Here is a 27762-nt window from a genome sequence, read left to right as displayed (position 1 = left end):
CTCTTTGCTTGGTGGTGGCAATGTGTTTTCTTGAGTATTATTTGCACATTTTTAAAGGATGTTGGAGTGGTTTAGTTCATTATTGTACTGTAGTGCATTTTTACTTATGTCTGTTGATACTCGATGCAAATCACTTTTCATTTGGGACAATAATAAAGGTCAAAGGTTGTCTTCCTTACCCATCAGCCTAAAAGAACGTTACATGAAGACAAAACAGACCAGTGTGACTCTGTACTCATAACAAAATCTGTTTTTATTGAATTGAATAATGTTTGCTAATATTTCTCTCTTTTTTCTCTCTTTCTTCTTAAACACTCTGTCATATAATCATTAACATTTAAAGTAGTAACAAGTAACAAACAATGCAAAAACAATAAAATCAGTGAGAAATTAACGGGGGACATACTTTACCTAACAATGTGCACCCAATATTTAATTTGCAAGTTCATTAGGCATGAGCTGGTAGATATGTCTTGGATAATAATTAACACAAAGTGCGTTTGCTGGGCTGAAGACTTAAGTGCTTCATACTTTGAATAAATACATTAATTATTAAGAACCAATAATAAAATCATTATCATTCAATTATCAATAAAAATGATGAAAGAACAAGAAAAGGCTTTGTAAAAAGTAAGGAATATCTAAATAGCATTGAAGTCTCATAAACATCTGTTAGTTTAAAGGCATCTCTTAATGTTTCACAACTAACTCTCTCTTATGACAGCATTGATTATTATAATCAGCGAAGCATTCCATATGATTGGCACAAATAAAAAGGCGATCTATAGCTCGTGAAAGTTTATGCAAATACAACCTCAGTAATCAGTTCCGCTTCCAGTTTCCAGTATGATTTATGAGAAGAGCTCATCAAGGACTATAGATGAAGATGATGCCACAGCAAGATACAACTATGACTCAATGTCACCTGCGCAGTCAAAATATAGGACACTTCTGGGGTGGTATTGCAATCAGGATGCATACTTGTGTTAAACAATCTACAAAGCCCAGGGTTTGGGCACTTGATTATAAATAGAGTAAGATATTCTGGTTTTGGAAATCAAACTAAATTAAAAGAAAATAAATTTGATATAGATTACACAGAATATATGTCACTACTACCACTAAACAATGTAGTGCTGTCAACAAATCTGCTTCTGCACATCAGGAAAAATATGTTCAATAATATGTTGAATTAATTTTGATATCTGTCCTTAAAAATATTTTTCTTCAAGTAAAAAAAATGCAATTTGTAATTTGTATGAGATTGTTTCTGCTGCACATGCTCAAATGGTGTGACTGACCATCTGACAGGAAGTGTTTGGTCCTCTCATCAAACTCACTTGTCTCTTCAGACTAGGCTGATTGAAAAAGCCAAATACTGGAACAACAATCCATAATTCTTATAGCTATATTGACATATTATCTACAAAGAAGAGATGCACAAACTTACTTGGGACATCTTCAGAAAGATATCATACATTGATTTTAAAGAAATCTGATAATTTATCAGTTCCTTTAAGCTTATGGTAAGATGTTCCTGAATCAAAACGTAAAAACAGTCCAAAGGATGTAGTATCGCTGTGTGTGCTGTTTGTAAAATGCTTTTTCTGTCCAAAAGGTTGAGTTTCTTTTCAATAGTCAAAAAAATCATTCTTTTTGGCCAACTTGGCAACCTCCTGGCGAATGGCCCGTACAAGTGCCGTGGTGGAGAGACTGCTCAGATGCAAGCCGTCCATGTCCTTCACCAGCGGGGGCAGGCTGTGCTGGGACACTGTGCTCGGGACGGAGGAGGAGAGGGGCTCCAGGGCCTGGTGGTACTGCAGCGGGAGCCTCATGGGACTATTCTGAGGGTAACGAGGGCGAGGGAAGGCATCCACATACCCGGGCAGAGGCACCTGGGCCGAAGCAGCATGCAAGAAATGTTAACATGGTATTTATTACGGAAAATAGAAATATGGTTGTATTTCCAAATATGGTTGTATTTTTGACACAATTGTACAACAAATAACATTCACGTCTTTGCAGTAATAGGATAAAATACACATGCAAATGCAAAAAAATAAATTTGGAGACATGTTTATATCTAACCTATAAACCTATAATTGTGATAATGTGTATTTCACATAAGATAAGGTTCAAATGTCAATCAAGAAAAAAAGTTTAAAAAGTATTCTCAACTACCCCAAGATATTGCTGTGTCCACTCACTGCCAGCCATAAATCAGTTCAGCAAATGGTTTCTAAATGACACTGGTTCTGCAAAAGACAATGCATGAAGAAGGAAACAGGCAAAAACATACTGCACAAAACAGAAAAAAATCATTCAACAAACAGGCAATGTCCTATGACAAAGACAGATGAAAACACACAAAAAATTTAAATCTGAATGTTGGAATACAAAAACATTTTAATTAAATGTGGTCAATTATCCAAATCAGAGGGTGCATTCATGCTTGTCTTGGTTTGGTTCTGGTTTGAGCCCATTTTAGTCCTGATATAGACTTGATCCTGTTCTAGTCCTAGTTCAGCCCTGATCTGGCACCCATTGTCTAGCTTTTATAGGATCAGATGCATCTGGGCAGGGGTAGTTTTGGAGAAAATTATTGAGTGGGTAGTGGTGCTGTTAGTAGTTGGTGGCAGCATTTTTAGTATAATGTGTTTTTTACCGAGTCTGTCCACTGCGGCAACACGTCCTCAGGCTCAGGGGGGTAGGACATCCAGGACGGACTGTGGTACGACGTGGGGGGAGAGGACACAAAATACTCTGAGTATTCCGGCCTGCTGGCTGGGATGGCGTAGACCGCTGTTATTGGGTTTCCTGAGGATGTGGGAAATAAAACAATACTGAGACATCAGGAGTCGTAAACTGGTAATACACAGCTGGTGTCGCAATTTGATGAGAGACAATCAAATCTGCCAAAGCGGAATATCTATCTTTTTATAATATCAATTGGTAATGACTTTGTGAACACTTGTACACCTCTAGGCAACAGAAACATTGCAGCGTAATACTACTGCAAGTATAAGCAAGCATTAAAATAAATTCATTTTTGAGACTATACAGAGATGGACTCGTACCTGAGTAGTTGGACACAGGCTCCTCTGCAGTGATTGGTGGAAGTGCTCTAGGGCTAATCGCGTATGGGTTGTTTTCATGAGGAATCTTCATATCATTGAGGATCTTCTCCGAGCTCCTTGTCTTAGGGCCCAAGTCAGACGTGGAACTAAGTCGAAATGGAAATGAATTAATTTTGCAATGATATACGAGTACCACCAGATGGCAGCGACACAATGAGTTAGAATGTAAGTACTCATTGATATTCTTCCCTCTCTCTACCGTTCACTGTACTACTGCAATATTAAACTCACTGCACATTTTATTTTTGTCACAGCTTTGAATTAAGGCTAGCGTTAGGGTACATTTCGATATAGTTTAGTGAGGTGTGAGCTTTGTGAAGCTGCTCAAAGTCTGTATCCACCTCGCAGTCATACCGTTTTAAGGGGTTCCCTGGAGGAGGTCCAGTCCGAGGGGGAAGAGGAGGTGGAGAACCCAAGGCCATTTCGGGGAGCTGTGTGAAGCGAAATGCCTTAAACAGATCAGACTAAAAATGAGAGGTATCCAGACAGTATGAGGAAAGACAGAAAGATTTTCCACATACTGGTTTGGGCAGGCTGCTCTGATACACGTCTGTTCCATAGGACGGCACCCACTGCAGACCACAGCTCATGGTCCCTGGGGCACTGGTCACCACTTCTGTGTATGGAAGGGGTGGAGTTGGGCTGTAGAGGCTGGTAGGGGTCGGCTGAGGGTGCGAGTGCGAGTGCCGCCCAGTTGTGGACTGTCCTCCTGAAGCCAGAGTGAACGCCTCCTCCAGCAGCAGGTGCATCTGCTGCCGCACTTCATCTATGGAGGGCTGCGAGCTAAGAGTGGATGTCTCCGAGTGGCCTTTCAAACCTCGTCCGCACATGTATGAACTTTGACCTACCAGACGATCAATGTTGGTCTCCTCGATCAACTCCGGCTCCGTCTGAAAAACATACACACATTGTTACAAGTAGGAAGGAAAAATAACTAAAATGAAACGTCTAGGCCAATCAGTTGAGTTCTTCCATAACTTTATTTCACACATGACAGCCTTTTCTATATCTCATTCGAGACATTCACTTATAAATGAACAGGAAAGATGCTGCCCTACTTCCTGTGCGGATAGAGGTTAGCCACAGGAGACCCAGAGCAGTGCACCCCATAAATCACCCCCCCTCTGCAACAAAGAGAGCCAGAGACTCACATCTGCAGCCCTGGGCCCTGCGGCGACACTGCCTCCATTGTAATCACTACAGCCAGGAGTTTGGAAAGAGGGGCTGTCGAACCATATAATGAACACAGCAGAACAGGTGCTGGCTGCTGTGTTACTGCATCATACACATTTAGGTTATTAAACCTGCTGATTTTGGTGGTCTTGGAACACAGTCATGAGAGGCAACAATGGCCCTTTTTCAAAGCCACATAAACATATACAAGCAAATGCAGTTTTGTAAATAATGTAGAAGTCTTGTATAGCACTTTTCCAGTCACTTTAATTCCATGCATTATTCGTTAATTTTCCGCCCTCAGTGACAAGATACTAGATACTATATATGCAGCCCCAACTGTCCTGGGTGAACTGCCAATCTGCCCCTCCACAAACCCCCTATCACACACTCACACACTCTCATACTTACAACTGTTATTTATAGGCAATATTTGGTAAAGAACGCAAGAAAAGTATGCACTGATCAGAGGTGGAATTAAAAACTCCTGAGTTGGACCTTAATGCATGTTCATGCAACATGCGTTTTATTTTTCCAATTTGAATGTGACATTTACTGCTAACAGACTATCAAACCAACAATGAAACCAATAACATTTTGTTACAAACACAAGTTTCTCTGTTGTTAAATGTCTATTTAAGCACAGCGTTTAAAATACCCAGTCTCCTGTGGTCTATTAAACAGCTCACATCCAAATGGACTTCATGATGGAAAATATACTGTAATGAAGCCATAAAAGAAAGAAGCTACAAAGCAGCCATCTTTAAATGCATTATAAATCAAAATGACAGCGCCTCATAAATTATGACTGTTAATCATGATAGGAACCTCTTTGCTTGTGCTACTTGTGACACACTATGCCTCACCTGAGCAAGAAATAACTGTCTTCTGTGCCTAGTCTCTGTATCAAGCACTTACCAGCCCCATACAACTACATTACACTAGCTAATCATTTAATATATTTAGATATTCACTAGTAATGCATGCAGCATCATAGCCTACATCATAGCCACTGTTTCGAATTCCTCTCCTTGGTCTCTCTCTCATCACAAGAAGGTCCATTTCTGTTCCTCCAGGGCTTGGGCTGCTCAGGCTCTGTCTGCTGCGATAGGCAGGCTGTCCCACCTGTGAATGTCTGGAAGAAAAGAGCACAGAGTCACAGCTAATCCCACCAAAGATTCTATTTGACTCAAGATACTACTCGCAAAGCTGCATTCTCTAACCACTCTATAACTCAGATCTCAGGATTCTACTTTTAAAACAAATATTGCATCTAATTGAAATCCAATACTTGTAAAACAATTAAGTTTTATCCAAAATTTCACAGCCCTATTTATGTTTAATTATTTATGATTTCCTTCAGCGCAGTCTTGTTCGGGGCTGACAACAACCTATAGTTTCAGGCTGTGATAGAGTTGGTCAATATCAGTAATAGTTTAATATGCTTGAACCACACTATTCCAGCCAGTGGGTGGGTTTTAAGTTTATTGTTACCAACAAGCACTTTAATAAAATAGTTTAAAAGCAATCACTATTGTCTTTTGGCTATTTGAAGACTTGTTTCACTGACTTGGTCACATTATCTTTAGAACAGAAATCATAGTTGGAGATCCCACTGATCGGACAGACTTGATGGACTCATTGCTGCTCTCTGACATGGTAATGACAGTTTCAGAGTGGGCAGTTATTAGAAGCAAATTACATGTGCTATCAGCAGACGTTTTCTTTTGAACTTACCTTTTATTAGACTTGACATAAGTTGACCCTCGCTCGTCTGCAGGCTCGTGCAGTCTGCCGTGATCAGCAGTTAACCTCTCCTGACCGTGCCTCTGTTTTTGTGACATTGGCCTTTCATTGAGACTGTCCTCCATAGAGGGGAAGTCATAATATCCCTTCTTCTTAGCTTTGATTCTCAGCTTGTTTCTGTAGTGCTCAATGTCCGATTTTTGTTTAAGAGCCATGTTGATCTGTGAAGGAGAAAAGGTGGATGACATAGATAGAGTGGACACAGTAAGTTGTATGTTATTACTCCCCCAAAAAATGTTTCTAAGCTAATTTTGCTTCAGTGTATTCTTCCTCTCTGGAACTATACACCTTAATGACCTATGACTAGCTTTTAAAAACAATGATAGAGGGAATATGTTGAGCTTAAACTGTGAGCCTTCACTCCAACTTATTCCTTACTCTCATAAACACTCACTACTTTACACATGCGCAACACTTTGAGACTAACATGCATTACCTCTCCATTGATGGCAGCAATATCAAGGCTGCGGTCGCACAGTGCCGGGTGTGAGTAGTTTGTCTGAGTTACCATGGGCTTTGTGGAGATGAGCTGCAGGGAGCCAGAGGAGGAGTCGTATGGATCTGATCGAAAGACAAGATTTTAGATTAAAGAAAATGTTGTTTTATATTACATTGAATCTTAAGAGTATCAAAAACTGCACATTGTTGGTGTTAAGTGCAATTTAAAGGTGTGAGACCCCCACCTAATAAACCCCCATAAATAAATCTGTGTAAACAATAGCACAATAATGACTCGGTTGGTCTCGCTTCATAGATAGTGTCAACTCCTCTGATCATTACAATGTCAGAACGACTTAAGATTATGACAAGAGTCTCTAAAGTGTCGCAATGAAAACACAAAATTTGCTTAACCGATCGTGCTTTTAATGTGGATAACAGATTTTTAACCCTGCGACGAGCGGGCACATGTCCAGGGTGTAGCCCGCTTAAGGCCCAAAGTCACTGGGATAGGCTCCAGGCACCCGCGACCCCTCACGGAAACATTTCTTATCCTATGCCACAACAAGGTGTTCACATCTGTTTTCTTAGCAATGATGTTGAGATAAAGCAGACTTAATAAGCTTTTTTCTTTTGTTTAGTATTAAATTATAACATACATATGCAGATCATCTGTTATAAAAAAGTCCATTTACTTTCTGTCAGTTTCTGCAAAACTGAGAAGTCTTCATTAAGGTTAGGGTACACTTTATTTAGCTATGAACTTTTTCAACCCCACACTTAAGACCAATTTTCTGAATTGAAGATCAGATCCGTGGGCGGACATAGAAAATAGGTGAAAACAAACATTTTCTGTAGATTCATGTCTTGAATGCAGTGAATTATAATCAATTGAAAAACAACTTTGAGTATGATTACCATGCATGATGAAATTCCATTTTAACATGGCTAAACGCTCATTAAACTCAATTTTATCTAAAAGGGAAAAAAAAAGAAAAGAAAAATTTAAAAAAGAAGAAAACAAATTCCCTATTAATGGAACCATCTTTTTGTGAGTTCCAGTCCATTTCAAGTGAAGGAGCCAAGTGACGCAAGCGTTTTTTCTAAACCCTTGAGTTGAGTGAGATTGTTAGGTCGTTCATTGTTTTGGTGCCATTGTGTGGTCTGGCCTTCAGTATTATGTCAGCAGGCTGTTTCTTTCATGCATATTCATCAGGACCATCTCTGCTTACTGCTGAGTGGCTACCTTTCCGGCTATAAAAACTGCTGCAGTGGCATGGAATACTGTATCACATTTTCTACCTGGGTGAAAGAAAAGGAGAAGCTCTTTTCATTCCAGGAGGACAGGGGGAAAATATTTTGAAATTCATGACACACTTGCATAGACACAGCAAAACAAATAAATTAACTGTAATTTTGCATGACTCTCACCGTCTCTGTTATGGGACTCCTCTTTTGTCAGTTTCTGCTGCGCTGTGACTTTCAGGCCCCGGCCGCATTTCAGCTTCTCTGATTCGCTGCTGATGACGGAACCATCCTCACTCGGCAACTGGCTGCAAGTAACCATAGCAACAAGAGGCGGTGAGCTCGGAGAAACGGGCGCGCAGCCAGGTTATGTCATCCTTTCTTTAACAATATTACCTTTTCAGTCGATTGCCTTTTGTTATCTCGTGCAAATGATCCCATTAACGGAAGCTTTTGACATCAATAATATTATGTCTACGTTAATAAGGGTTAATGTGATTCTTTTGTTTGTTGTGTCATTTTAAATCACTAATGGTGTTCATAGAAATAAGGTGGCAAAGATGAAATTGTTCTTTTGCAAAATCTGAACATCGAGTAAATTGTTTATAGTACAAAAGTCTAAATAGACAAGATTAAAAATAAAAATGATAAAAGATATGTTTCAAATATGGCTATAATGTGATTCTTGAAACATGTTATGATGAATTTGACAGACATTTTGCATTTGTCTGATAATCAATCCTCAACTGAAACATTTAAAGATATGTATTTCTGTTGGATTGACATAAAATCGTTATCATACTCCAAAAAAATAGAGATATAAAATGTTTTCAATATCGCCCACCCCTAGATACAAATTGATGCAACTCTACCCAGTTATCGTGGCTTTGAACTGGAACAAAAACAATGTCCAGTGACCCTGTTAAGCAATATTCTCCTGTGACCTTCATTATATAAAACAAAACTCTTTGTAGTACGTACTGCATTTTTAAGTTCAAAGAAGAACTGTATTTATTAGCAATTAACTTAAAGACAAGTGTTTCACCGAGCTCTTGACGTACTCAAACGGCGAACTGTAGTCAGAATTAAAACAGATCAAGCTATAGCCCAGAGACACAGTGACATCAAAGCACTGCGGACGATCCCCTAATTGTCTGGTAAAACTGATAACAGCTTGGAGTACGCCGGCCTCCACGCTCCTGTCGGCTTTACTCAACATGGCTCGAAAATATAAGTGGGTCTGTTATTTTTCGACCATAAGCAACAATTCAAAACTGAAGGTTAAATCAATCGTGTTCCCTTTGTACGAAGACCCAAGCCCAAATAAATGATGAGGACTGGGCAAGAAAGTGCATCTGGCATGTACAAATACGCTATGAATAAAGGAGGGTTGAATTTGGATACAGAATAAAAAAATATGTGTCACTTTGGCTGTGGTAAGGAAAAAGGCAAAAGAAAACAATATGACAGCATTGACTCTTATCAGTTTTGGATATGAATAAATCAAATATAGTTTACAAGATTTTAGGTCAAAGAGAAATCTGATCATATCATTGTATCTTTTCAGGCTGTGCTTGACACGCCATCTGAGGACAAGTGATTTCTGAAAGACTCCCACAACGACAGCTCTCGCCTTCCTGTGCTTCCTGTGACAGAACATTGCTCCTGAAGACTGGCACATTTATCTCAACCTGCTGAGTTTTATCCCCTTCTGAACTACATTTACATTATTCTCATGAATAATTCCATGATGAGGTTACAAACTCTAGTGCATCACAACTGCATTCAAATTATGCCAGGGTCACAATACAAGTTGTATTTATGCATGTCTACTTTTATGTATGTTGATGGGCTGATTAATCACAATCGAATAGAAATCGCAATTTGAATGCATATAAATTGCATCATGTCATATCAAGCTGCTAACCCCCTGTAATTTAGATGTGTACAAACATGTGATGCTCTTTTATGAGTTTGTCAGTTCAAAAGCCTATTCAAGTAGTTTTGTCAATTCCCTTGGACGCGTTTAAAATGTGAACTTTGAATAGAATCCTCTTATTAAGGCAAGGCAAGTTCATTTGTAGGGCATAATTTGTACCCAAGGCAATTCAAAGTGCTTCACAAAACGGGGGAAAAATGCATTAAAATGACAAGGACATGACAGAAATCACAAAACAGTTCAAGACATAAAAGAGTGCAAAGAAAATCATTTCAGTCATATGCACAGCTAAACTAAACTGAACTTAAGTGATTTTAGTCTAGATTTGAACATTGTCAGAGTAGAAGTCTGTCTCACATCTTCAGGAAGAATGTTCCAGATTTTTGCTGCATAAAACTGAAACACAGATTCCCCATGTTTAGTCCTGACTCTGGCACCAGCAGGAGGCCGGTCCATGTTTAGTCCTGACTCTGGCACCAGCAGGAGGCCGGTCCATGTTTAGTCCTGACTCTGGCACCAGCAGGAGGCCGGTCCATGTTTAGTCCTGACTCTGGCACCAGCAGGAGGCCGGTCCATGTTTAGTCCTGACTCTGGCACCAGCAGGAGGCCGGTCCATGTTTAGTCCTGACTCTGGCACCAGCAGGAGGCCGGTCCATGTTTAGTCCCGACTCTGGACACTAGCAGGAGGCCGGTCCATGTTTAGTCCTGACTCTGGCACCAACAGGAGGCCGGTCCATGTTTAGTCCTGACTCTGGCACCAGCAGGAGGCCGGTCCATGTTTAGTCCTGACTCTGGCACCAGCAGGAGGCCGGTCCATGTTTAGTCCTGACTCTGGACACCAGCAGGAGGCCGGTCCATGTTTAGTTCTGACTCTGGGCACCAGCAGGAGGCCGGTCCATGTTTAGTCCTGACTCTGGACACCAGCAGGAGGCCGGTCCATGTTTAGTCCTGACTCTGGCACCAACAGGAGGCCGGTCCATGTTTAGTCCTGACTCTGGCACCAGCAGGAGGCCGGTCCATGTTTAGTCCTGACTCTGGCACCAGCAGGAGGCCGGTCCATGTTTAGTCCTGACTCTGGCACCAGCAGGAGGCCGGTCCATGTTTAGTCCCGACTCTGGACACTAGCAGGAGGCCGGTCCATGTTTAGTCCTGACTCTGGCACCAACAGGAGGCCGGTCCATGTTTAGTCCCGACTCTGGCACCAGCAGGAGGCCGGTCCATGTTTAGTCCTGACTCTGGCACCAGCAGGAGGCCGGTCCATGTTTAGTCCTGACTCTGGCACCAGCAGGAGGCCGGTCCATGTTTAGTCCTGACTCTGGCACCAGCAGGAGGCCGGTCCATGTTTAGTCCTGACTCTGGACACCAGCAGGAGGCCGGTCCATGTTTAGTTCTGACTCTGGGCACCAGCAGGAGGCCGGTCCATGTTTAGTCCTGACTCTGGACACTAGCAGGAGGCCGGTCCATGTTTAGTCCTGACTCTGGCACCAACAGGAGGCCGGTCCATGTTTAGTCCTGACTCTGGCACCAGCAGGAGGCCGGTCCATGTTTAGTCCTGACTCTGGCACCAGCAGGAGGCCGGTCCATGTTTAGTCCTGACTCTGGCACCAGCAGGAGGCCGGTCCATGTTTAATACTGACTCTGGCACCAGCAGGAGGCCGGTCCATGAGGTCCTCAGAGTCTGAGATGGTTCATATGGCACTAACATGTCCAAGATGTACTTTGGTGCTAGGCCATGGAGAGACTTATACACAAGCAGAGCTCCTTTAAAGTCTATTCTCTGAGCCACAAGGGCCAGTGCAGAGACCTGAGAACAGGACTAATGTGATCATACTTCCTGGTTCTAGTCAGGACCCGAGCAGCAGCGTTCTGGATGTACTGCAGCTGTTTTACAGCTCGTTTGGAGAGGCCAGTGAGCAGGCCGTTACAGTAGTCTAATCTACTGGAGACAAACGCATGGATAAGTCTCTCAAAATCAGGTTTAGACACTATAAATTAGAATTTGGCAATATTGTTTAAATGGTAAAAAGCAGCTGATGTTATTGATTTGATGTGGCTGTTAAAGTTATGTGAAACTAACGAATAATATCACATATAAATCGCTCCGGCCAAACGATGTAAAAAGGTGCAATTTATAATCCGGAAAATACGGTTAGATTTTCCATTGTTAATCTACTTCAGTCTCTGAAAGTGGTAAAAAATCAGTTTGTAAGTTGTATAGGCGACTTTACATTATCTTTGTATCGTTTAGGCTTTGCGCCGAATTTGTTCCAAGATACAGCCTGGTCTTTCTGGTCTTTAGACAATTTTGGGAACGACACAGAGTCACCCCGGTTTAGGTTGAAAGTAGCAGTTTTTCTTGTAAAAACTGTGGAGTTCGTACCACTGGATGACACTAGAGTTATGGAGTTCTTTTTCAGATTCTAAAGGGAATATCCGTGCTTGTAGCTCGTGAATCTCTTGTTAATATTTCCGACAGTGTTCAAGAGTCTGTTTCTCTTCTCCCAGACATGTCGCTGGCTCTTCAGATATGTTTTCTTAAAATGTTTGGTTTACGTAAACAAGTCATAATAAAAACATAAATAAGACTAAAACTGATTAAAAAGCAAAATAAATAAGGAAAGAAGCTATAGCAAGCTGGAGAAGCAGGAAAGTGTCTGTACTCTTGGGAAGAGAAGTGTGTGACTTATTAGAAAATATAAATAGCAAATATAATCACAGTAGGTTGCATTCATGAGACATCAAAACATTCTAGAAAAGCTATAGTTTAAAACGGAGCAGGAAGTCAGTTCCCTGTTTAAGTGTCAAATTTGCTGGCCTGGTTTATGGTTCATATCCGTGAAATTACTGGGCCTAGCCACATTAAAACTGGCACAAAATTCAGCATAAATGAACAAAAGTGAAATTATTTTTTTCATGAAAGTGGTGCCATTAGACATACGTCATAAGGCGCTGGTACAGCTGGCAGCCCGGTGTAAACGCTCTCTCTTCTTTCTCACACTTATTGTGCTTTATCTCCTATATTTTGTAAATATAGTTAGTAGATTTTTTCTATTTTACTGTACGATAGGGACACGCGCTGGAATAGTTTTTTAATTCAACTGTTTTTGACTTTTTTCGGCTGATTTGAGCGTTTTTCGTTGCGTTCGTTGTGTTGTTGTGACGTGAGCTAGCTCCGAGCGAGCCCACCAGCCCCCCCCGCTAAAGTACGGCGTGTCGTCGGTACACGTTTATGTACACGTTTATATGAAAGAGGAACTTCACGAACGATCGGGACACGCACTGGAATCGCTTTAATTCAACTTGTTTTGACTTTATTCGGCTGGATTGAGTGTTTTCGTCGTGTCGTTGCGATGTGTCTTGGCTCTGAGTCCCCCGGCCCCGTCCCCCGGCTCCGGCCCCGCCCCCCGGCTCCGGCCCCGCCCCCCGGCTCCGGCCCCGCCCCCCGGCCGGCGCCGTACCGCGTTTCCACAAAGGAGGAACTCATGAAACTGCGGAGAACAGTCGTCTTACCCGGAGATCGTCACGTTATCCCGTCGCAATACTGACCTAACCTAATACTGATGTGCAATTCTGTCGTATGTGCAATTACTGTGAAATTCATGTGCAATTTATGTGCTGTCGTGACACATATTCATGTGCAATTACTGTCGGGATCACATGCAATGGTATTTATTTATTTATTTATTTATTTATTTATTTGTCTATGGGAGTTTTTATTTATTTATAGGAGATCTTCTACTGAAAGTGTTTTTCAGACTTCCTATAAGTGATCTGTTCTTCTGTATCTACCTCTGTATCTACCTGCGTTGCACCAATGAAATTTCCCCATGTGGGACAATAAAGGAATATCTTATCTTATCTTATTATTCAAACCTGCAGATGTGATTGTTGTCAGTTGAGAGGACTTTAAGCCATAAAATTAATATGACAAGTTGGTGAAACTGGTATCAAGCAAATAGTGATAAGGCTGAGCAAAATATTATGTCTGTTTGCCGTAACCCGACCGACCCAGTGTGAAACTGGCCGACTGCAATTTTTTAATCAGCATTTTGTTGAAAAAACGTTGAATTCTTTTATTTTTCAATTATTTCGCCGACTCAAAACTACCGTTTCGAATATTTTTATCACGCTTGTCATCCTATCTTTCATCCTTATCGCAAAGATAACGCACTGCGCAACACATGTGCGTCTGCATAGTCAGTCCCCCGCATGCGTCTGTAACGAAACAGGCCGCTAGTTAATGACGACATATCGCCTTAAAAAAGATGGTTAGCCACTATCGGCGCCACTCTAGTCTCCATATGACATGCCAGGCTCTGTCAGGGTGTTTTACGCAATGCATTCTGGGATTGACACACGCCCAGTAGCGTAATCACAACAAACATGGCGGCGCCCGTGTCCCCCGCATGTTCCCCCCGCTCGCCTTCGCTACCAAAATAAAGGATAACGCCGTACAAAAGGTCGATTGAAATGTCTTAAAATCGTGAGATTTAGTCTCCTGATCGGGTTGATAGAGACATTTTCCGTCATTGACTGTTGAAGCCTGACCCCTGGTGTTTTTTTTGCCTTGAAAGTAAAAAAATAAGAATTTGCCTAACGACCGACCCACTTGAAAAATGTTGACTCGGGTTACAGCAAACATCCACAAATGTTGAACCTTAGGCTACCCCAAATAAATTGTCTTTCTATTTTGTATTTATTTTTTCAAAACCAGTGAATCTCACATAGAGCTGAGCAGGCCCTGCACAACATCTGAGTTTAACCTAATCAAATTACATAACGTGAACGCAACTTCTTGTAATGTTTGCCAGAAAAATTGCAACTAGATATAATTCCCAAATAATACAAGCCTAACTGCCATACCAAACAACAATTCCAGTGTTGAGTGTTCATGTCCGCAAAACAATGGCCAAAACATCTCCTGAATTGTCTGTGGGATCTCCTGGTTTTCTGTTTGTGTCCATAGCAAAAGAAGGTTGAATTTTGTCAACTTGACACAACTACTTGGGTGAGAGGTGAAACGCATTCAACCCGAAAAACTTGTGTCTAGTAGTTGACAGAATTCAACCTTCTTTTGCTATTCCTGTGTGCTAGACATCCAGAGTCGGCCTCTCTTGGGCTACTTGAATTATTTCCACAATATGTGCATGGAGTGCATAAGCCACATTGTGTATAAACTATATTAAATATTGTTACTTTACATTTCTGGCTAAAATAGAACATAGTTGTTGTATAAGAACCCTGTGGTGTATAGTATGTTCATATAAATAGCCCTATCTTGCGATGACATCCAATATTCAAGGGCAGATCTATTGACCATTGCAGATTGTTCCAACAATGTCTCAGTAATGAACATTTGAGTATTTGTGCATAGAAACAGCATTGATCAAAAACATTTGCCTCTTGGCATACGTACCTTTTGTATTTGTCAGTGGTGAGGCTCTTCTTGCTCACACTGCCATCGTGCTGCAGAGTCTTTTCCAGCGACAGTGCTGTGTCCTTAATTTGTAGTGACATGACTAAGGTATCCTGACTGACAGGCAGGGCCTCCTCGTCACCTCCCAGCTGGCCGAGGTGCTGCTTGGCATAGTCAAAACCCTGGACCGGCTCATGGTCACAGAGGGAATATGAATGAAGACAGAGGAGAGGCAGTGCTAAGTAAGATTGATGCATTTTATATGAAGTATTTAGACATTTATGTTACATTTAGTGGGATTAGGCAACCAGAACTGACATTTAAAGACTTAAAAACTAAACAGAGCATGATTAATACCACATATTTAGAACAAGGATTACAGCTGAATGATAAAAATAGAATAGTTCTTATTTTTCTGAAGCTGTTGAATCATAACTCTTTTTCTCTCTCTACAATTTTGGAAGACAAGAGGAACTAGAAGTATTTTAGATATTTAGGGTAAACATGTCCCAAGGTTATCCACAAAATGGACAAAAGTTATATATGAGACTAGAGACACATAAAGTGGCAGCTAAGAATAGATATCAAAGAGAAGAGGATTAGATCACCAACAAAATGTAATCTGTCTCCAAGTATAACTGTTGATAGTCCAAGTAAAACTTTAATATAAAAATACAGAGAATACAAACAGAAAGTGACAAATACCTGGTGGTAGAAGCCCACATCTCTCCGATAAGACATCTAGAAGAAAAAAAGAAATGTTGTGGGTGGTTTTTAGTTATTGTATTTTTAAAATAGTTCACACACATATATTGACTTATTGATATATTTGACTTTAGATACTGTAGATAAATAAAATAATGTCAAAATATCCTATCAAACACAGTAATCTATGACTTCTTATAAACTCTTATATCAGCAACAACACACAATTAAATATGTCTAATTATAATATTGTGACTTTTACTTTGAAGAAATTATAAATGTGAATACCTCAAAATGGAAGAACTGATTAGAAATAAAACAGAGGGTGTGAAATATATGGCATATAGCGATTAACTACAGACGGGTTGTAAAATGAAATGACATTCAACCACTGTAAATCACAAATCTCCTGATGGCCCCAACAGTGAGAAAAGACACATTACCTTTGCCCGTGGGTTAAGGTTTCCAATAGCATCAGTTTTAAAGTCGTTCTTATTCTTCCTGCAAAGCACTGCAGTGATGATGATGATTATAATTGTGACGACAGCGATCGGGGCCAACACTGCGGCGATGATCCAAAGATTACTAGAAGGATTCTTGACCACAGCTGAATAAAAAGGTAGAAGGAAGAAATGTATTTGAAAAAGGTAGGGTTTTTTTATCATCTTAAAATGGCTACTTCTTGTCCGTTTACCTTCTGCTTGAAGCTGAACAAAGTAGCCCAGTCTGAGAGCCATAGTCTGAGAGTCCACTGTGTTCAAGACCTTGGCGGCTGATGTGCCAGACAGGGGAGTGCCGCTGTGTTGGATGTAATATGTCAATTCTGCTGGATCCTTCTGTCCTGTGATTCTACGAATGCTCACCATCTGACAGAAAAGGACATTTATTTTTTACATTAAGAAAAAGAAAAGCATATAATCGAAAGTAAAAATACATGCACATGTACGGTACATCAACAGAAACAGATAAGCATTCGTGCTCTCATTCACGAGAGACAGTAGAGAGACCCATTCAAAATTCTAATTAAATAGATAAGTCCACCTTAAATTAAATGTTTAGGTATTGACCCAAATTGATACAGATCAAAGTTGGAATGGGAGTGTTAAATCTTTAGACAAGAATCTCTAGTCCAGCTGATATTTCATTCCAAAGAAGCAAACTCTGGTTTCCTCTTTGGTCCCTTCACGACTGAATCACCTAGAGCTGCTTGATTATGGAGAAATTTTTAATAATAATGATGTTAGTAATAGGCTACGTGAACTCACATTTATTCAATTATTACGTTTATTCAATTAAGAGAACAAACTGATAAAATTCTACATGAATCTAGCGCAAAGTAGTCATTACGGACACTCTGGTAACATTTCCATTCACAGAATCACAGACATACTTAAGTTATTTAATCATATTTTTTTAATCATTCATATATAGCTCACTGCACAGCCCTTGTCTCACCTGAACAGTGAAGCTGTCCACTGTAGTCGCTCTTCTGAAGCGTGTGCCCTGTTGCCCTGCCAGCACGAACAGCTCTGCCAACCGCTGCTCCATCAGACTGGCAAAGCTCTGGTACTGTCCCTCCAGGCTGCTGTTATCTACATCCTGGATCACTGTGAATGAGATGAAAGAGAGAGTACAGTCAGAGAGAGGTTACAGACGGACGATGGCATGTGGTGCTGGAATAGGACAATTATGTTTTTTGGAGTGTGACTGTTATGAAAGCAGAATCAGACTAGCTATGTTCTCTGCATTGCTAAACAAATCAGAAGAGCGTCACAGAGAAATAGCATGTATTAATTATATTTAATGTAAAACTATGTAATATTTATTGCCACTTAGAAATGATATGACAAAGTAATTAAAAAAATAAAAAACGAAAGTCCAACACACTAACTAATCCAAAATGAATCCAAAAATACAGAACATTTTAAATAGAAAATGTACAGCAACTATGATTTACTATTAAGTCAGACGTCAAAAAGCTGAATAGGGGATAGTTTAACACTTTGGATCATTTCTGGGCTATTGTGAAAAAAAGATTCAGTTACAGTCATCTGGACTGATGACCACAACTGAATCTTTTTTCTACAATGGAACACTCCTGGACGAATGAGGGATTACACAGACATAATTTCTGCGCGTTTCTCTCCACCTTTGGTCATCAAGGTGTTTTTTTCAGAGTTGAGGTGCAAAGCAATAATCCTACCAACCATATATCTTGTTCAATGGGAGTAAATCCCATTATCTGGTCTCGGACCTTGAAGTGGCGTTGCTTTCATTGCAGTAAGTGCAGGGTTAAAGGCTACATAGTCAGATGTAAAAGGCCCATTCATTACACAGCCATGTAGGCGCCCTTGAAATCACTGGCATACTTTAATTCACTTCATAGTATCATTGATGCAGTGCACTTAGTCCTGTACAGTTGGAAATGGCATCTACATAGTTAGTGGTAAATGTATTAAATGAAACATCAAACAAACAGACAAATTCATGCCTTTGTTTTTCTTTTCACACAATGTTTAAAAATGATTGGCTTCTTACGTACCCGTGATAACCCAGTAGTCTCTGGTGGCAACAGAGGTGTTCAGATTGTGGTACTCCAGTCCTGTAAAGACATGAAAAAAACATCTGAAATTCATGAAATCCAGAACAAATGAGGTCTGTTGTGTGGACTTGTGAAAGAAAAACAAAGGATTTGGGAACATGTTTGAAACAAAACTTTGGAGTTGTATGAGAGCAATCTTTTACATCATTAGCTTTCTGTGTTGGGGGTTGTCAGAGTTTCTGGTAAAATATTGTAGATAGAAAAAGTGGAGTGAGGGGAGATGACTGTGGGGTTTTAACTATGACCTTGTTCCTTGAGTGTATGGCTTGAATTCACAGAGGTTTTTATCGGTAATGTGTTCCAATAAGCCTCTGCTACAGTGTGATAAAATGCTGAAGAAACCTCTGCAGCATAGATGATATAAGTGAATACTAAAACAGAATGCCCTCCGCTAGTGTGGTGAAAGTTTAACCAAGGCCTCCTCTCTTGTGCCATTTGAGGTAAAAGCTATTTCTCCACAGTACCTGACACTAACCCACATTTATTGCTCGATTTCTAAAGTGCATGAGAGGTGTTGCACTTTTCATTAGTAAGAGATGTTTTCAGGACTCTCAAAGGACTCCAAATGTTTTCATTGTCTACATCCATTTCAAATAGCTCCAGCCAAAATCCATTATAAGGAGAGGAAATCAGCTGAAGTCTAAAGTGTGACAAATTATATTGAATTATTTTGAGAATTCTTCAAGAAAGCAGCAAAATCTTATAACAAGATAGCTCTTACTATTAAAACCAACTAAAACAGGACTGAAGAAGTGCAAGAAATAGCAACTTGGTCAAATTATTTTGCCCACCAAAAAAAAAAGGCAACTTATAATGCCATAATATATTAAAATATAAGTACAATATTAGCCACAGCTAGCACATGTTCATTCCCCCAGTGAATAGTGCAATTACAGCAGCATAATTAATCAAAATCAAATCAAAATCACAATTTTAATGGACAAAATTAGCAAATCACAAAGTAATTTCCTCCACAAACAACAACAACAACTTATTCTGCATATCTTGTAGTTTAGATCTCCAAAAACATGTTCTAAAATATATAAGATGTATTAGTTTGTCAGGTTAAAGGCCTATTTTAGTCAATTCTCCTGGAAGTGTTTAAAATGTGAACTTTGATCAGAATCCTAATATTACAACAAATCTAATCACAATTGCAACATTGCTGAAAAATCACAATTTGATTTTTTCCCCCAAAATCGTGCTGCCCTTGTGTAATATCACTGTTGGCACCAGTGCAGACTGTCTGATCAAAATTACTGTCCCAGTACACGCTCTGTCTAAATGATTTTAGTTTTATTATGCAGTTTCCCATTCCCTTACAAAATAACAATAATTGTTGAAAGTTAATTCTATCACAGAATCAAATCAAATTTAAATTCACTCCCACTAGCAGATCATAGTTTGGTTGATTTATCTGCTTTGACAAATAGTATCTTTTGCTGAAGAAGCTGGAGTCAAGCCCTTCAAATATGAGGCAATGTTCTAACTCAGAAATATTTAGGGTAACACAAGCATGACTAATACTGGTGTGGTGATGTAAAAGTCCTTGAGTCCTGAGTTAATTGTTTAGGTATCTGTACTTTACTTAAGTACATTTTACATTGGATACTTTTTACTTTTAGATTTGAGAGCAGGTAACGGTACTTTCTACTGCACTAATCCACTTTTCGAAGTACTTTTCTCTATGTTTGAAACCACCTGAAATGGCCATGGTGACATCATGTCAGAAAACTTTAAGTTAAAGACCAGGTTTTCACTAAAATATAAAATATAAATAAAATGACAGGATATTTTCTTATAGTTGTTATTATTATTTTTTAACTATGAACCAAATGCTCTGTGTTCTTAATAAATAATTTATTGGCTTGAATTATCGATTCAGTCGCTTCCAAAAATTAACACTACTTCAGTAACTCAAATCTGTGTGAAATACTTTTATTTTTTACTCTAAACGTAAATTTTTAATTCGTTTTTTGAAACATTCACAAGATTTTTTAATGGTACATTCACTTTTACGCAAGTCATTTTTTTGCCCCTGTGTCTGTACTTTTACTTAACTAAATGCGTGAGTACTTCTTCCAACACTGTACCAGTGGAGCACAGGGTAAACGTAGACTGGTCAACCTAACAAAAACAATTGTGTCTTTAAGCGCATATAAACAAGTCCTAAATAATAAATACATTTTTTGTGAGCAGTCTGTGTGATTTTTGAGCTACAGAAGAGACAAACGAAGCAGTGCCATGTGGCTCTGCTGGTTAGCTCTTAAGACTAATTCCCTGTCACTCCTAATTTATTTTTCTGTGAGTACAACTTAAACACAGATGACACAGGGTTGCAACTGATGAGGCACTAAGGAGAGTAAAGAGGTTTCCAAATTTACAGGTGATGCAAGTTGTTGTGGTGTTCAATCTCCAGTAAAAAGTCCACTACATGATTTTAGACTAAATTGCACAAGCCAAGAGTATTTACAATACACAATCGGGCTTGATTGTGAAGTGTGGTATAAAGTTTTTGTTCCTTTTTAATCTATTGTAGAAAAAAATCAGTTATGCTTCTGGGCACAAATTGCAACTTACGCTCAGCAATAATAAGTGGTGGATAGAAGAGGAAGTAGCCCACTAGCTCAGCTGACAGCTGACTGAGGAGGTTTGAGGCAGTGGTGCCATTAAGGAAGACAGTGCCATTCCTCACAGTGTAGACCAGTGACACAGCTGGGGAGTCGGCAGCCTGGGACACACTCAGCATCTGAAGCAGGGCAAGATGGCATTAGCAACAAGATTAGAGTGGTGCAGTTCTTTTAATGTAAACTGGAGGGTGACAAAATGGTGTGAACTGCCATATCATCAATTCTCGGCATGAGCGGGTACAGCAAGAGGGGGCTTCAAAGATGTTCACTTTGTCATCACAGCAAGGAAGACAAATGAGATTTCATATAAGGGTGCCATGATGACACCAACATCTCTAATTAAGTAATTATATGCCCTTATAGACACTATCTATATGTAGAATGTGTTCACTTTATATTCAAGCGCACTCACATTATGTATACCGTGTTGACATCACAGATAAGGATATATAGGTACTATGTTAAAGAGTGACTTTGAAAACAGAGGAGACTTCAGATACATAGACAAAAGAGTTGTGAGTTTACATCTCAGTGAGGAGGTCAGAGGCTGAAGCTTTATAAAAGTAAAAACAAAAATAAATCACAGCAGACAGTACCTGAACAGAGAGTCTGCTGTGGATGCTGAACACTTTGGCCTGAGCTTCAAAGAACCCTTTCTCCAGTCGCTGCTCCATTGTCTGAGAGAAGCGACAGGAGCGCGGATCATCGGCTACTCCGACAAACTGCAGCACTGCAACGCCAAACAACACATCAATCTTCACTCACTATATGTCATTTTATGAAACATTGCATTGAACTGAAGTATACACAGCCTCAGAGTCCTGACCTGTTTTGAGCTGTAAACTGGGATCTGGGCTGCTCCTCCATAATGCCACTGGCAGAGGCAGGGCAGTTACCATGGGGAGGTACTGCCGCAGGTCTGCAATCAGCTTATCACGTCCGTATGCGCTCAATGCATCCAGCAACACAGAGGGTGGGTAAACAATGTCTGTGCCGGTCACGTGATAAGCCACTGTCATGTTGGGGGAACCAAACACTGTTTCTATCTGAGAAAAAAAACAAGCAGGGGAAAAACACACAGATTATATATATATTAGAAAAGTATATGAAATGTAACTCTGTCATGACTATTTTGTGAGCTAAAGTAACAAATGCCTCAGCACTAGCCCTGAATAACTGTGAGGTAGAGGCACTCAACGCTGTTATCTCGATATAGCCCTGCTGTATCTGCGACAAGGAGAGCCATTGAAAGCCCAGAGTCAGTGTTCGGGCTCTTGACAAGCTAAAGCCTTGTGTGTGTGGTGTGAAAGGCCCACTTCATCCTCTCCAGCTCCACCATGTGAGGGTGTTATTAAAAGATTGTATTTCCAGAAAGGCACTGTTAACACACACAAAACCACTATCTCAAAGAACATTAAGAGGCTCTCATCAGATTACTCCTGCATTTTGGCATTCAATAAGTTGTTGGTCAGTGAAGAGGCCTGGCTATAAGCCATAACAACAGTTTTCTGTTGGATTTCAACTTGTTATTCATTGAATCTATTTCTCGTCATTTATTTTAGCAGTATAGCGAACTGTTCTGCTCCAAACCATTTATAAGCTATAATTAAACAGAGAGGCAATTTCCCTCGCCAACAGCTTGCCTTCAATTGGATGAAAGAGCAGTGGTACTAAAAAGAACCAAGCAGTAGTGAAATGGGTGACAGGAGTGCGCTGAAGCTTGACACTTGGAGACCAAAGGGAGAGGAACATGTGAGAGGGTTGACCTTCACAATGGCAGGACAAACACACCTAACTCCAATGATTTGATACTTACACAGTAGCAACACTCCAATGCCTCTACGCATGACTTAACTGTAGTTAAGTGCATATGAATTCACACTTAGAGAAGCACTTAACATTCAAGAGAGATAAGAAGAAATGTCTCAAATGAAAGGTACAGGCGATGGCTTGACTTCATTCACAGTGAAAGGTTTTACATCAGGACGGCTGTTGAACTACTGATGCTTGAAAAGTATAATGCATCTTAGCAGCCTATTTGCTGCATCAGGTTGGTAAAGTATGCATTATTATCTCAATAACAGAAAATCCAACAGCGGACTACATTTCCTATAAGATGGAGCAGTCTGTAATGCTGGTAGAGTTACTGAAATATATGACAGCAGCAACTGTCTTTTGGGATATGTATAACCTCATTTCTATATTAGTCCTGATCTGCTCTAGCTCTGCAAGAAGGTCCTTGATATACAGGCTAATTCATTTCAGATAGATATGAGCATAGCAATGAATGTAAACTTGAATAACTCTTTTGATCTACCCGTTAATCCTAAAAGCGAAACACTCTCAGTACAAAACAACGACTACAGTACTCCTTGTGTGTTCTCTGTCTAAGTCATCCGATATCTACATTATAACGACATATATTGCAACAAATACGAGTTGAGTACAGACTATAGGAAGGACAAACCAACCTGGGCCTGAGCCGAGCTGTCATTGAGAGCTTTTCTAAGGCCTTGACTCAGTCCCCTGCGCAAGTTCTGTCTCTGTATGCTGTCCAGTCTGTTTCTCCTCACATAGATGGAGACCACTGGGACAAAGAGCGACACACAAACACAGGGAAAAGCACAGCACACGTCACAGATAAGAAAAACATAACATTTGATTCATTTTATAGTCGAAAGATGGAAGTCAGATTACCTGTCTTTACCCACAGTCTCTCCGTTACGTTGCACTGTTGAGGGGCGGATTCAGTGGTGGTGGTAAAGGGCGAGATGAAAACTGTCGTAGTCAACTTGGGAGGCGATTTTGGGACAGGTGGCGTAAATGTCCTCCTGTTTATTGGACTCCTAATGGCTGGTGTTGTAACGGACCTCCGTGTTGTAGTGGTGAGCTGCGCAGTCGTAGTTCTAGTTGTAGTGAAATGCTTTGTGACTTTTACAGGTGGCATAGTTGTAGTAGCAGGAGAAGTAGTTGTTGTTGTTGTTGTTGTTGTAGTAGTAGTAGTGCTAGGGCTACTTCTGGTTGTGGTAAACTGGGCAGAGGCTGTTGAGGTTTCTCGAGGAGGGTTCAAAGATGATACCTGAGATGTTTGTTGAGTGTTGGCCAAGATTATTGTTGGATCAATCTCCTTCTGATTTGGCAAAGGAATTGAAGTTGCTGCTTCAGTGGTCAGCTCACCAACTCTGGACGCTGTAAGGAAAACAAATTGTTGTCATTGTTAGTGATTCACCAGATCTAGTTGAAAATGTTGATGATGTTGGAGACACATATTTTGCAGACGACAATGGGGTGAGGCCAGTTATGTAGGATGACAAAGACAAGACTGGTGAAGATTTAAGAGAAGGCAGATTGAGTTTCTGAGGCGATGTGAATTGAGGAGGCGAGAATGACATTAGTGAAAAGACGTTTTTATGGAATATTTTACGTTGGTCAAATATGTAGCGTTTGAATTAAGAGCAGTAGAAAGATTGATTACATTGACATTTTGGCAGTTTTTTTCATGTTCAGTGGATAATTCTTTCACAAAATGCTATGCTGTATTGAGCCAAATTTGAGGATGAATCATGGTTGACGGTGAAACTAGCCCTGGATGTGACATCAGTTGAAAACATGTTTTATCCCTTGATTTCTCAAAATGCCATTCTGTTTTGGGATTTAATTAATACAAGTCTTTGTCAAGCAGAGTGGGAGATGTTGTATGTAAATGAGCAAAAGGATGCTGTCCATGGTCCTGATTTTCATTTTCATATGAAAGCCTGTCGATATGTAAATGACTGAATGGACGATCAAAGCTAACAGATGTAGTTTCTGCTATAAAGGCGTTTAATTCTAAAGGCTCAAGCTTGCTGGTTTCGCTTTTTGTGTAGTGTGCCAGTGGTTTTGTGCCAAAGCTGAAAATAGCATTGCTGCGCTGTCCATCACTGGAAGAGGTAGTAGCTTTTTCGGAAGAAGCCAGGTGGAAAATTGTTGTTTTTCTCCCTAAATAAAAATTTGATTTATCACTATACTGACTGGTGATTGGTCCCTGAGAGCCAGTTTCAGAGTTTGTCCTCGGTGTGAGAGAGGTGTCTATCCAGGAGGAAGGCGGCTTATTAGGATTCTGGAGAGTCACATCTTCATTTTGGGGGGATTCCAATGTAGCCTTAGAAGTAACGGTAGAAAAATGTATGTCGAACATTCATTCAAATCATTTACTAAATATGATAGCATTCAAGTGGCATTAAGCTCATGGTACTGAGTTGACTCTTTTTCCAATAAAGCAGGCGCTAAGGTTCCTGCAGTATTTATGTTAAAGCTTTTAGTTGAGTTTTCCCTTTGTCTCTAGAAGTCACCTGTAAAAGACAAATCACAGTCATCCTTATCCAAAGAGGCTTTGGCTGAGGCCAATATGAGTTCAGATTTATTTAAAGGTGTGACAAGATCCTTTTGGGCTGGTGTTTTTGCTGTAGATGAAGACATTCAGTTTTTTTTAAAATACAGATGCCTTTGTCATTGTGTATCTTCTATGCCAGGGGTGGGCAATTATTTCCCCCCAAGGGCCATATTCGAATCTAGGCACGTGGCGAAGGGCCAGGCCGCGATCATTGTTGAAACAAATTCTTTTCATTATAAGCACTTCTCTTTTGTTTGGCCCGTAGGCTTTATTGGACAGGACAGATGAGGATAAAATGGGGGATGAGAGAGAAGGGAGGACATGCAGTAAATAGTCAAAGCTCACAACACTGTGGCCGAGCTCACTATACTGCGGCCGACTGCACATATAGCCTGGCATACGTGTGCAGTGCCTTAACCACTCCACCACCGGACAGCATGCACTTTTCTATTAAATACCGGAATAAACTATTTGATTTATTGAATAATTTATTTGGTGTAATCTTTAATCTTTTCTACTGTTGCTATTGCGCTGACTGGACTAGGGATAACGCCATTACTATTAGGCATCGGCTCTGAAAAGGAAAGTAACTTATTCAGGCTGGATGATATAGTTGTGAACTCTGCACCCTGAATTTCTCCTTGCTTGTAGATCATATTGATAGCAGGAGCTTTAGGGCCACTGTGACCCGCTGCCTTCAGTAAATCACTATGATGAGATGCATACTCCAAGGACCTCGTACTGTAATGGATATGTGTAGACTTGGAGATGACTGGATCAGAAAAAGGGTCTGCATCAGAAGCTGTTGCTGGGGTAAAACATGATAGCAATGTGTTGTGCGGGGCTCTTGTTGTTACATTCCGATCTACAGTGTGTGAACTGAAAAGTGACATGATTGCTTTTCCTCGGGTTTGGTGAACAGAAGAAAGCATTTCTGTCTGGCTTGTATTTGACATCTGCTTGGTGACATGACTAGACAGCAAATGGGGTAGAGGCGGGGCTGATGTTACATTTTTGGGAAGATTCCCTTTGCGTTTGAACTTGAAGACGTTTGTGATCTGAAGAATTTAAGATGCTTGGTTCAGGATAATTAAAGAATGAAAAGTTTGGATTTTGAACAGCAAATCCCAGATTAAATATAGTGTAAAGGGTGCTACTTTAGATTTGATTTTATTCTGCTGAAATCTCAAGACTGCGTTTGCATTATTGCTCTGTTTAGATCCATTAAGTAATAGCTTTTGTGTGAGGAACATAGTAGTCTGCAGCCCTTTCATAGCAGTTACAGGTTTTTCACTTTGAGATGGCACAAATCCTGTCATCTTCACCAGCAGAATAGGCCTGGACTTAAATATTTGACCTCGAGAAGTGTGTATTTTTGGCTCAGTGGCTGATGAACATGGAAAAAAAAGTGCTTATAAAGACGGAGAAGATGAAGCTGGTGATGAAAACATGGGCACATTACGGTCTCTATCCATCAAAACCAAATGTTGTGGAGCAGGCACAGTTTGAGGTGCTGGTGTGACAAGATCATTAGTTGTGTTTTTTGCCAAACCTGAAGATGGAGAGGAGACGGTAGATGAAGGCAATTGAGTGGTACGGTCCTCGTCTCTGGTGATGGTGGGGGAGGTTCGACTTTGTGCGACTGGACGTCTTACAGTTCCCGCCATGACAGTAAAGACAGACGAAAAGGCGGACTGTCCAGAGAAGCCTTCCCCTTTGGACTCAGAAGCACCATCCAAAATCAGGGCGGAGAAAGGCACTGCCCCCACTGCAGACAGACCAGCCAGTGGGTGAGGAGCAGCTGTAACAGAGTCGCCAACAAGAGACGAAGAACCAGAGGCATCATAGGTAGATCCGCCTGTTCAGAGTGGATCACAAAGGAAATTATGAAAGAATAATGCCAGAAATTAGCATTAGTCACCATATCATTATTGAGAAGGTTTTGGCAAAGGGCAACAATCTCTACAATCTCTACAATCAATCAATAACATTTACGCGAGGCCTGGTTAGAAAACATTGCATCAGCATGTATTGATTTTCTACAGTACACGTGCATAATATGAATAAAATGAGCCATATTAATAATGGTAAATAATGCTATAATCCTATGCGAGTAAATAGTAGTAGTTTGTCAGTGTTCTGAAAGATAAAAGCCACAAGTCAACAATTATCCTGGCAGCACATCAACTTAAGCATCTGAATGTCTATTTTTCTTTTAACGTAAAATAATTTAAACAATTTGTGTAAGGCAATTTATTCCGTCAACAAAAATGTATTTTCCAAACATAACAGCTCAAGC

General features: G+C 40.3%; 1 protein-coding gene across 2 annotated transcripts in view; it reads right to left on the bottom strand.

Annotated features, from left to right (window-relative positions):
• Nucleotides 1–235: 235 nt before the first annotated feature.
• Nucleotides 236–27762, bottom strand: part of kiaa1549lb (KIAA1549-like b) — a 51133-nt gene continuing 23606 nt past the window's right edge. Inside the window, exons 2-23 of one of the 2 annotated variants that reach the window (XM_072465010.1) lie at nucleotides 27016–27321; nucleotides 23789–24280; nucleotides 23563–23678; nucleotides 21918–22137; nucleotides 21688–21821; nucleotides 21042–21210; nucleotides 18402–18461; nucleotides 17315–17466; nucleotides 16554–16725; nucleotides 16303–16466; nucleotides 15860–15895; nucleotides 15155–15345; nucleotides 7986–8107; nucleotides 6553–6677; nucleotides 6048–6277; nucleotides 5313–5445; nucleotides 3659–4027; nucleotides 3492–3586; nucleotides 3078–3223; nucleotides 2666–2817; nucleotides 2182–2255; nucleotides 1758–1895 (exon numbers count right to left, since the gene is read on the bottom strand). In XM_072465010.1, the coding sequence (XP_072321111.1) occupies nucleotides 2226–2255; nucleotides 2666–2817; nucleotides 3078–3223; nucleotides 3492–3586; nucleotides 3659–4027; nucleotides 5313–5445; nucleotides 6048–6277; nucleotides 6553–6677; nucleotides 7986–8107; nucleotides 15155–15345; nucleotides 15860–15895; nucleotides 16303–16466; nucleotides 16554–16725; nucleotides 17315–17466; nucleotides 18402–18461; nucleotides 21042–21210; nucleotides 21688–21821; nucleotides 21918–22137; nucleotides 23563–23678; nucleotides 23789–24280; nucleotides 27016–27321 (3614 nt within the window). In that variant the 3' untranslated portion in view covers nucleotides 1758–1895; nucleotides 2182–2225. Of the gene's footprint in view, nucleotides 1896–2181; nucleotides 2256–2665; nucleotides 2818–3077; nucleotides 3224–3491; nucleotides 3587–3658; nucleotides 4028–5312; nucleotides 5446–6047; nucleotides 6278–6552; nucleotides 6678–7985; nucleotides 8108–15154; nucleotides 15346–15859; nucleotides 15896–16302; nucleotides 16467–16553; nucleotides 16726–17314; nucleotides 17467–18401; nucleotides 18462–21041; nucleotides 21211–21687; nucleotides 21822–21917; nucleotides 22138–23562; nucleotides 23679–23788; nucleotides 24281–27015; nucleotides 27322–27762 lie in introns of both variants that reach the window. The other variant, XM_072465009.1, reaches the window with a different exon arrangement.

The sequence above is a fragment of the Eucyclogobius newberryi genome, unplaced genomic scaffold (genome assembly GCF_026437365.1).
Source record: "Eucyclogobius newberryi isolate DKJ021-1_F unplaced genomic scaffold, fEucNew1.0.hap1 SCAF_5, whole genome shotgun sequence".
In the NCBI taxonomy this organism is placed as follows: Eukaryota; Metazoa; Chordata; class Actinopteri; order Gobiiformes; family Gobiidae; genus Eucyclogobius; species Eucyclogobius newberryi.
Note: the sequence above shows the minus strand (reverse complement) of the source record. Positions and strands in the feature narration are given on the sequence as shown.